The sequence below is a fragment of the Prosopis cineraria genome, unplaced genomic scaffold, assembly GCF_029017545.1.
Source record: "Prosopis cineraria cultivar Desert tree isolate PC_DT_omini unplaced genomic scaffold, ASM2901754v1 PC5, whole genome shotgun sequence".
Classification (NCBI taxonomy): domain Eukaryota; kingdom Viridiplantae; phylum Streptophyta; class Magnoliopsida; order Fabales; family Fabaceae; genus Prosopis; species Prosopis cineraria.
This window is the reverse complement of record NW_026555336.1, coordinates 11,672,227-11,684,160: the sequence shown is the minus strand read 5'-3', so window position 1 is coordinate 11,684,160 and position 11,934 is coordinate 11,672,227. Positions and strand designations below refer to the sequence as shown.

At 31.3% G+C, this 11,934-nt stretch overlaps 1 protein-coding gene across 1 annotated transcript; it reads left to right on the top strand.

Annotated features, from left to right (window-relative positions):
- The first annotated feature begins 8,719 nt into the window (after positions 1–8,719).
- LOC129312019 (dehydration-responsive element-binding protein 1E-like) lies at positions 8,720–9,764 on the top strand. Its single transcript, XM_054954562.1, has one exon. The coding sequence runs from the start codon at positions 8,757–8,759 to the stop codon at positions 9,447–9,449; it is 693 nt and encodes a 230-aa protein (XP_054810537.1). The 5' UTR covers positions 8,720–8,756; the 3' UTR covers positions 9,450–9,764.
- Positions 9,765–11,934: the final 2,170 nt, after the last annotated feature.

The following is an 11,934-nucleotide window of genomic DNA, read 5'->3' as shown; positions in this document are numbered from 1 at the left end:
ATGAAATTTTAAAATAATTAAATAATAAATTATTTATATAAAAAATTGTAAAATAAATTATAAAATATAAAAATAACAAACTAAAAATTACTTTTTATTATTGTTTCCAGATATAAAATAATGCCTATCTTTTATAAAACCTATATAAAAATTATTTTTATAAAATATTTAAACTATTTAACAATTATTTATTTTTTTAATCTTAAACAAATAAGCTCATAATTTTTTTGAGAAAACAACTTTTCTGGTGCAATTTTTCTTCATTCATCAATATAGAGAAGAACTTTCTTCTATAGAAATGATTTTTCTGATGGAATTCTTTTGTAAGATTATTTTTTAATTTGAAAAAAAAATTTCATGGAATTTTTTATTAAAAAATCTCAATTTCTTTTTTGCTAGACATAACTTCTCATAGAAAAATTTATCCAAAAAAATATGATTAGAATGAAAAACAAATTCTCGGCGCATAAAAAATAATAAATGTTTTTATGTTATAATTCATGGGTTTTTGCACCTAATGAACATTAGAAAATATAGAATAATGGGAAACTAAGAAAAAATATGTAAAATATTCTAAAATTATAAATGATAAAATAAATATATTTTTCAATATATATTATAAAGTATTAATGGATATTCCTTGCTTTTTTTAACTTAATATATTTATTTTATTTGAATTTAATAATATTTTTATGATTATATAATTTTGGGAGAATTATGTCAAAGTTTCACAAAAACAATTAATTACTACAATATTTATTAACAATTGAATTAATTTATATAATTCTTCCCATAATTTTTGTGGTTACAAAGGACAAGTGAATAGAACTACATGCGAAATCATACTAGCGTACTTCGACAGAACAAGGTTAGAGATGATAGCCCTTAACCTGTGAAACAGTATAGATGCAAACCTCAAATCATAATGTAAGGATTTTTGTCCTATGGTTCATGTGGATATCCTCATCTTCTAATTTTATTTATAAATTATTTTTAATATATTTTAATAAAATTAAAAAAATTAATTCATTAATTTTATTTAAAAATTCAATAAATTTTTAACTTTACCTTTATTAAATATACATACTTTTAAAATAAAATATTCTAACATTTAAAAACTTTCTTAACATTTAATGGTAGGCAAAGGATAAAGATAGAAAATCATTGAAATATTTAACAAATAGGATCAAAATAAATACTCTCTCTCTCCCCCTTAGTAAATTTATAATATAGAAGACTACTATATCAAATCTTCATTATAAAGTACATATAATTATTTCATTGAAATAAAAAAAAGTAACTAAATTATTAACTTTATCTGAAAATAAAATAACTTTCAATTTTATTTCTATTTAAATGAATTTTTAAAAAAATTTACATTACATTCTCGATATTAGTTAATGAATTTAAATAAAATAATATTAAAAATGTAATTAATACTTGTATTAAGAATTAAAAAAAATTCTTCCAGTGTATTAAAATAGGAATGTGAAGGACTATTAATTTATTATATAAAGTTGTTTTAATAATATATTATTTAAAATATATTAATTTATGAATAACCAGTATGATTAGTGATCGCAAGTTCATGTTCAGGCTAATCATTCAACCTCATGCAACTGTGAATCGGATATTTGATCGGTTCAACGTTTTGTCCAATGTTCGACACTTGATAACATTTTCATTTTGACCAAAATACTTGATAACATTAGGAAAGTAACCAGGGAAAGGGTGGGTATCCGTATTACTTCAAGGTTGAGGCGGCTGTCAAAAATGAGAATGACACGTGGCAGTGAAATATGGGTGACCTGGTCAGCACATCAAGTACTCTAGACACGCTTTCAACTTCTGCTTGTCGTCTGCCAACAACCAATAACTGAGACACAGCTGTCTCCCAAGTGGCATCCTCTCAAGTCCTCAAGTCTCAAGTGTGAACCTCACCTTTTTTTTTTTCCCTTTCTACTTTCTTTCGTTCCCCCAATTGTCGTACTGTTCCCTCACCTTTGTAATACTTTTTTTTTTAAATAATTATTCTCTTCATCTCAAATTAAAAAATATTTTTTAAAAAAATTAATATTCTAAAATATAAATTATTTTGATAAAAATAAAATTTTATTAATAATATTTTTTAATACTACTTTTCCTCATATCTCTCTTTTTAATATTTTTTAATAAATGAAGTATTAAATGAAAAATATTTTAAAAAATTTATGTTTTTAATTTAAAAAAGTAAATTTATAAATTATATTTAATAAATTTTATTGATATAAAATTTTATTTAAAATTTTATAATTTAAAATGAAGGGATTATTTTATAATTAATGTAATACACACATAATATTTTGATATAATATTGATTTTATTAATAAGACATTTTTAATTTTCTCAACAATAGAGGTCGGGGTTGTAAACATATTAATTTGTTTAAAATCTAACAAATTTTCAAAGTTTCATACATTAATTGCATGAATGAGAAGCCGGCGTGCACAAGGGAAAAACATAAAACAAATATATTGAATTAGGAAAAAAAAAGTTTAATGAATAGTAGAATAATTAATATGCCGTTCCTTCTAATTTTTGGGGTAAAAAGGAAATTGGTCGCTAAATTATAGGTCTAGGAGCATCCTTTATTGTAATTTTTTGATTCTTTTCTGTAAGTTTTGAGATTATTTTTTATTATTTTTTAGTCAATTAATAATTAAAGTTAATTTTTGTTAATAGTAGAGGTTAGATTATACCATTTTTAAAAGTTAAAGGAGAATATAGTATCAAAAAAAAAATTTAAAATTCTAGATACTTTTGAATTTATAGTTCATGGGTCAATCCATTCTTTTATCTACCCTAATTTTTCTTAAATTTGAATTATGCTCCTATGGTTTATTTTATTTGAATTGAACCATTATACTTTGACCTATTAGATATGTTAATTCCTAAATATTAAAATTGGTAATTTTTTCCTAAAAAATGACATGGGTTAAGGTTTTAAAAATGTCCTCAATATTTTCACCCAAGTGCATTTCATATTCTAAAGTATTTTTCTAATACAATTTCACCTTTATATTTTTGAAAATGGTATAATGTCATCTGAGCTAACAAGTGCAAACATTTAACCGTTAGTTGACTTATTTTGTTAAGGTGGTATGCTAACATGGCATATTTTAAAAATTAAAAATTGAAAAATAAGAAGAAGAAGAAGAGATACAACTTTAGGTCGCCGGCGACCATGGTTGCAAAATAAGAATAACCTAGAATAATAATATCCATATTTCATAAAAAAAAGATCTATACCTAGATTTAAACTAAGCTCATCACCATTCTTCAATCTTCTTTTCCCCCACAGTTGCACACTTCTCAATCTCTCTCTCCCCCCTTTCTTATAATGTCTGCTTTGACATTATTAAAACAATACTCTAACACATCGTTGTAATAATTAAGATTAATTAAATTTCTAAATAAAGTCATCACAACTCAAGGATTTAGAAATAGATAGTTTAAAATACTGAGATTCCAAGAAAATTCTTTTTTTTTTAAAAAAAAGAGAGAGACATTTGAACTCAAACCATAATTTATAATAAGTTACAAAAGTTAGCAAAAGCAAGAAAATCGAATAACCTATCAAACAAGTACTAAAAGAGACATTTTTGATTGCCCAAAAGTGCTCCATCCACTGCAATAGATGGCATAGAGAACCCAATATTCTCACTGTACAATGCATTGAGGTGCACATAACCTACATCGTGGCATGTCGCTGCTATCATAATAGTAAGCAACTGTCATGACAACACTCCAAATTTAACTTCTAGAGCGTGTTATTTCATCATCCGATTTGAGCGATTCAAGCATCCACACGTAGCTGTTCGAGCCCTCTAACTATTGACACTAGTCTCACATCCAAATATTCAAACATTTAAAAATTGGACACCTAAATTCAAAATGGTTCGTTTTCAACTCATAACACACATAAGGTTGTCTAAAACTCACAACCTAGTGCCAATAGCTTTGGAACCACTTGGACCAACTCAAATGGATCACACACAACTTGATAAACCAATTATATCCCAACAACAACTATATATACACAATCTAGCCATCAAAACCCTGATTTCATAACAATATCAAGGGGTAATAATATAATCTCAAATAATGCTTTGGCCATCCACACATGCAAAACATTACAAAATCATCACTTACACTAATATTTCAACTTCACACAACAATTTCTACACAGACATATCATTCTAGGTCGAGATACATACTCATACATTACAATTCTCATGCAAGTGAATATAAGACAATGAGTGATCCTAAGTTGGCATAGAATTCATAAGCTATTCATTACACTACCAAAACATAAAAGGAAAAGATATACAAATGAAGCTCTTCAATCCTTGTTAGTCTCTTCCTTTTCTTTGCCCCTATCGGAGTTCTCACCTTCAAAATATAACCACAAGGTGAGATAAACATCTTAGTAATAAATACTTTACAACTATCAATCAACATGCATAACTATAAGCAAGTAAAGGTCATATAGGTAAAAACACCCATTTAGCATATTCAAATATAACATTCCTATAATTATAGGTCATTTTCACTCAAGCATAATCATTCTACTATCCGAGTCTCTATATCACCCCTACTGAAAGCAAAGGCTCTATTGGACTAGGCGCACATACACAGTTGCTCGAGCTCACCTTCGGTAGAAGAATCACCTGGTAAAGGTGTCCTATCTCATTTTTGAACTATGATTTTCCATTATCATACAAGATTTAGGGTGTTGTTATTCCAACACTGCATTACATTGATTCTCAGAAGTATAAATCTCCAATACTGTACCCCACATAAGTACTAAGGAGATAATCTCTAATACCGTACCTTATTAGATACTAAGGAGATGAATGTCATATAAACTTCTACTATTCCTTCTTATAGGTGAACTCCTACCTCCTATCATAATTATGCTCATACTTCTCATAATTATCACATACTTATATTAAAACTATAAATTACTCATATAATAAACTTTTACAATTTCATTGTTTTAAAATCATTTCAAATGCACAAAATCCTTCTTTCGTAATATACAATGCTTTCAAAACACACGTATGCAAACTACGTATTTACTTACAAATATTAAACACTTAATTAAATAGAGTAAATCATTTCATTACCTCAATCCTTTTATCGCACAAAAAGGGTTATCATGATCTAACGTTTGCTTCACACAGTCCACAAGCTCAACAACACTTGAGCAATACTTAATCTACATGATTATGCAATAATTATCAATTATTACTACAATTAACACCTTAAACTCGCTAAATTTTAGATACCCATTACATCCAAAGATTTCATTTAATCAACATCAACCCTTCCAACAAACTTCATTAATTTCCTTTAACACCTAAACACTTAAATTACACTACTCCTTTACTCACATTACTTCTAAACACCTAAATTCTACTTAGGGTTCATCCAAACCATAACTACAAACTCTAAATCACTACACAATCCATAAACTTAGATTTAGAAGCTGGATTTAACATCCTAAGACCTTAACTAAGGCAATGGGTTTGGTTACAACCCAAGGAGAGACAAAATCAAGCCTCACATTATCTTGAAGTCATAGAAATTCGCATAATAGGAAAGGGAGATATAGGAAACTTATCCAAGAATGAATCTTGCTCTAAATACTTCCAAAATAGCTCCCCAGGTCAAGCCCTAATAGCCTCAAGTTCTCCCTCCTTCACTTTCTCTTATTTCCTTCTTTTTCTCTTTGAAATTAGATGCATTTTGCGTCTGGTTTAAGCTAGAATTTGGCATTGCACTATGGTGCATTATGAGTGTGTTGTGGCATATGGCATAGTAAGTGCCACATGCCATTTTGTTCTCCCATTCGAGCCCGGTTGACCTGTATACCATCTTAGCTTATTTCCAAGGCTATTTAAATGTCAAATAAGTTTATTAGTATCCTAAAAACACTATTAATTTATAAATCATAAATTTGACCAATTTACCCTTCTTAAAGACTCAAATTTCAAGTTGAAAACTTAAGATGTTACATCTCTCACATCATGAAGATTGGAAGATCCAAAAGAGTTGAAGATTAGAAATAAAAAACATATATATATATATATATATATATTTCAGCATATTGTAAAGACTGAAGAATTGAAACAACAAAGTTAAACTAAATAAAAAAACATATAAAATCCATAAAGAATTGAGACAACAATACCTATCACAAATCAAGAATGGAAATTTTTAGCAAGCATTATTTTTTCAATGAAAAATTTCAGCAAGCAATTCCAATGCTTTCAAGGGCAAATTTTGAACCCAGAAGAACAAATTTCAGGAAGCACAAATAGACAATGCAAATTTGAAACCCGAAGACCCAAAATTAATAAATCTCAAAGCCATTAAAGGAACATCTGAAACTAACTCAGAATCAACAAATCTCAAAGCCATTGAAGGAAACACATAAACCCATAATCCCATGAAGCTAGAAACAAAGGTATTGAGCCACACAAAATCAAAGGAACAATGAAGCTCATGGGCATATCTCCATCCCAATCGTAGGTGTCGAGCCATACATGAGCATCAGTCATTGTCTTCATTGGCGCAATTGCTCTAAGTTTCATCACCATGCTTCATGTGAGGTTCTCAATTCCATCCTCACCATCTTCATCAACAAGATTTGATGAGCTTAGAGGAGAGAAGTGAAAGGGGAGTCTTCACTGTCATTCGGATCTAGGTTTGGAGAAGGAGGAAGAAGAAGCTAAGAGGGCAGGGGGAGGAAGATGAACACAATCTAGGTGACATGGAAGAGGAAAGTGAAAGGGGTAGAGGAGAGATTTGTTACATGTGGAGGGCTAGAGTATCTGGCAAGCCATCTAAATAGTTGATAGTTAAAATTCTTGACTTAATAGTCAACATGGTCAAATCCTATTGATAGAGTGAGGTTGTATCAATTTAAAAAATGTTGGGGGTGAATTTGTGCCAAAATACTTTAAGATATGGGGTGTGCCTAGGTAAAAACATTGAAGCATTTTTGTATCTTAACCCTGATGATATTAAATACATTTATATTTTTATTAAAAGATTAATAACTTTAGAATTAATTAAATAATTTTTATCACTCAAAATTTATGTAGTTATGTTCTCTAAATAATTTGCTTACATATATATAATTACAAATTATTTTTTTTAAAATAGTTTATTTAGTGCCTTTAAAAAAGAAATATTTTTTTTTCTTTTTTTGATACAAAACGAAGCCAAGGCTCACGAGTTGGCCTATGCCTTGATTAGCCATATCCAAGTCTCGAGCCAAAAAGGCAACTAAATCAGTAGGAAAACTAGAAAAGAAAGAAAGTCCCATCATCATATGCAGACCAAGCTTCGCGAGATAATCAGCAGTGGCATTCCTCCTTCGACAAACGTAGGTTATTCGGATCTCAATTCGATCCTCTGGATCAAGGCTTTCACTTCCATGACAATACCATAGTCCCTGTGGGTGTCGCTGAACTCATGCAGAATGAGATCAATCGCCTCAAGTGAATCGGTTTCAAGCTCCACTTTTCTAAACCCAGCATCCCAAGCAAGCTTCATACCATGTGTACAAGCACACAATTCAGCAGTTAAACAGTCTTCTCCTTCCAACCTGCACGTGAAGCCATGAATAAAGTGCCCCTGAGAATTGTGCAATAGACCCCCACAGGCAGCCTGAAGGTTTAGATGGGAGAATGCGCCATCTACGACATTTCACTCACTCAGACGCTGGCCGAACCCATCTGGCATAAAAAAGAACTAAAATTTTACCCCCAAGATATTTATGAATATAAGATTGGGGGAGTATTACACAAACTAAAATTGATTTATGGATTTAAATTTAAATTATTTAAAATTATATATTTAAAATATTACATTTTAATTTCATATATTTAAAATCTTTTATTTGGATAGTGTGAAAAAAAATTTAAAGATAAAGGACAGACAAGCTAAAATTCAAAGGAAAAACAAAAGATTGAGAGTAAATAATGAGCTTATCTATATTTTTAATTGGTTAGAGGCAAGAACGAGATATGAAAGAGAGAATTGGTTAGAGGCAAAAATGAGATATGAAAGAGAGACAGGAGTAATAACTAATAAAGACACCAATATAAAAACATGAAAAAAAACAAGAGTCGAAGAAGTTAAAATTTTAAATAAGTAGAATATAGATAAAATTTTAAATTACAAAAAATTATAATAAAACATATCTTTGGATTTCATATACTTTTATGTATTCAAATAAAAATTTGGTTCAAATGCAAATCTAAATTGGAATGCTTAACCTATGCATAACCTTAATTTAAATTTATTGCATCGCCATATTACATGATCGTTATCATGACCGTACAAATGGAATCAGTGTTTAACACGTGGGCCAAATTAAAACGATAGGGCCAAATTAAAACGATACTAGTAGAGCAGAACTCAGCTGGCAGTAGCAATTAAAACGATACCAGTAGAGCAGAACTCAGCTGGCAGTAGCAACTATCAAACGCAAGTGGTAACCGTGGGGGCTGATGACTGTCTTATAATCCAACCATTTCCGCGTCCGTGTCCGTGTCCACGTCCACGTTGTAGCCAAACCCCAAGTAGGTCCCACTCATCTCTTCCTTAACCCAAACTATATATAACTCCTCACTCTCCCCACCACCAACTCAACTCAACACTCGCCTGCTCACTACTTTCTCACATCATCTTATCCAAATTTGATGGATTTTTTCAGACAAAACACATTCGATTCTTCTTCAGAGGGAAGTTTGTCGAGTGGTGGCGAGCCGATGTTGTTATTGGCGTCGGAGAGACCCAAGAAGCGAGCGGGACGGAGGGTTTTCAGGGAGACGAGGCATCCCGTGTACAGAGGAGTACGAAGGAGGAACAACGACAAGTGGGTTTGCGAGGTTCGTGTGCCGAATGATAAGACAAGAATTTGGCTCGGAACATATTCCACGGCGGAGATGGCCGCTCGTGCTCATGACGTGGCGGCACTGGCTCTTCGTGGGAAGTCGGCTTGCCTTAATTTCGCTGACTCGTCTTGGAGGTTGACTCTGCCGGAATCAACCAATGCGGCGGAGATTAGGAGCGTGGCCGCTCTCGCTGCTCAGGAATTCGGCCGGAGTAGCAATAGTGATGATGTTGAAGTTTGCAGCAGTCGCGGTAGTACAACGGTCGACGACGAAGTCATCGGAGATGCGTCGCCGTCGAATATTTTGCAGGATTACTGTGAAGAAGAAGAGAGGTACATCGATCAAACTCCGGAGGCGTCGACGGAGTTTGACGAGCTCCGTCATTTGTTGTTGAATATGGCGGAGGAACCTCTCCGATCGCCACCCTCTTTTAGACCATATGGTTGGAGCTGGAATGACGTGGAGGTTGATACTGAGGTCTCACTGTGGCAGTATTGAGAGCTCTAGGCGTTGCTCGTATGAATTACCGTAACATCGTTTAATTTGTGACGCGCAAATATGTTATTTTGTAATATTATCAGTTTTTTTTAAAGGGTCTTTTGAAAATACCAATAAAAAAAAAATAAAACGGAGTCAGCATCTCCAGCTTGTATACGTAGAAAAGTTGCTTCATGAAAATGACAGGCCAGGTCTTTATTCTTAACCTTGGACTAAGGTCAAATGTTTGACTATTAAGAACATACAAAAGTTATTTGTAATTTAATCTGTCCTATCCTTGTTATAAGAATATTTCTCATATTTTTTAATATAAGACCTTTATCTAAAATATTTTTTTTCTAAATGCCCTTTGTTTATATACTTAACAAATTAAATACCATCCTAATTAAATAAAAAATCTCCTCAAAATAATAAATTTATCCTTGATTATAACTTTGACATTTTAAAAATATTCACCTAATTTTAAATAATTAAATTTTAATTTAAATAAAGTTGTTAATAGCTTAATATGTTGTTATAATAATAAGGAAAATGAAAAAAAATTTCCTTTGAAATATGCAAATAACAATAAAGTATTGAGAAATATGATAGTATTTTTTAGGAACCTTGTTGACATTAACATTTTTTGTGAAATGATATAATGACCCCAATTTAAAACTACTTTGATTTAAGTAATGCTACTTTTATTCTAGTAATGATCAAAACAGGATAGTAAATGACAAGTTTTGCTTTGCAAATTTTTTAATTACTGAAATTCAAGTGTTGTAAATATCAATAATTATTTTAATTTAAGTAATAACTACCTTTTTTTTTTTCTAATAATGACTAAAATGAGATAGGTAATTACAACTAAGGTGTGCAATTTACCCGAGTACCCGCCTGTATATAATTATTTTTTTAATAAAACTCTTCAGTTCTTCTCCATTCTTATCCTGGGCTCTACTACTTTCAGCTGGACCTGGGGTGACATTTTAAAAAAAATTCAAAAACTAAGAAACTTGGGCCTAACTCCTAAAGTGAAGACTGTGACTATGAGTGAATTGTGAAGCCTTTAATGTTGAACCTCGTGCTGTGCGTGTGACCTAAGCCCCTAACTAAGCAAATGACCCTGACCGAGCTACCTTTCCAGTCTCCTCCCCTCTGCTTCTCATTTGTTTGAGGTTCACCTTTGCTAATTGCTAGCCATAAGCCACAGCCAGTTACCTCTATGTGGTGCCCCCTTTTGTGGTCTGACTCGTCTCCCCTCCTCTGTTGGCATTAGTGTGTGATGGCTTGAGTCGAGCAAGATTGCAAGAGATTTTAGCTTTACTATTTGATGTTCATAACCAGTGGGACAAAACTTTAGCTAAGAAAAAAAGAGTGCAGCATAACTTTTACTTCCCTTGGTGATGATAACACTTATATTTCTTAGCTTGTAAACCCTGATGTTGTATACAAGCTTCTCAAAAGTTGAAGTAGGAAGTGCTTTGGTCAAGAAATCTGCTAGATTATTACTGGAACAAACTTGTTTAATTTAGATTTCTCTATTTTTTTGAATATCATGTGTGAAGAAGAATTTTAGCAAGATATGCTTTGTTCTTTCTCCTTTAATATATCCTTCTCTCAACTAGGCAACACATATAGAATTATCTTCACATATGATTGTTGGGATCATTTTTCTAGAAGAAAGAGCACAGGTGCTTTGGATGTGATGGATCACAGATCTTAACCAAAGCATTCTTGGCTTGCTTCATGTATTGCTAAAATTTTTATATGATTAGAAGATGCGACAGCTATCATTTGTTTCATAGATCACCATGAAATAGTGGTGCCGTCACAAGTAAACAAGTAGCTCATTTAAGATCGACCATTATGAGGATCTAACATGAATCCTGCATCTGCATAGCCCATTAAATCCTGCTTCTATTAGAATATAATAAACCCATATCCATAGTACCTCTAAAGTAACGCAGAATATGTTTAACTCCATTCCAATGTCTTCGTGTTGGTAAAGAACTACACCTTGCTAATAGATTAATAGCAAATGATATATCTGGTCGTGTATGAATAGCAAGATACATTAGTGCTCTAGTGGTACTAAGATATGATACTTCTGGATTAAGTAGTTTTTCATCCTCTACTTGAGGCCTAAAAGGATCTTTGTCCTTATCCAAAGATCTAACAACCATTGAAGTGCTTAAATAATGTGATTTGTCCATATAAAATCTCTTTAGGACACATTTTATATATGCTTCTTAGTACACAAAAATTTCACCATTCAAATGTTCAATTTGTAATCCAAGGCAAAATTTTGTCCTTCCTAAATCCTTCATTTCAAATTCTTTCTTCAAGCAATTAATAGCTTTTGGAATCTTGCAGGAGTTGCAATAATATTTATGTCATCAACGTAAACTACAATTATTACATACCCATTTTTAGATCTTTTTAGGAAAAGGCATGGACAAATAGGATCATTCTTATATCCTTCCTTTATCAAGTATTCACT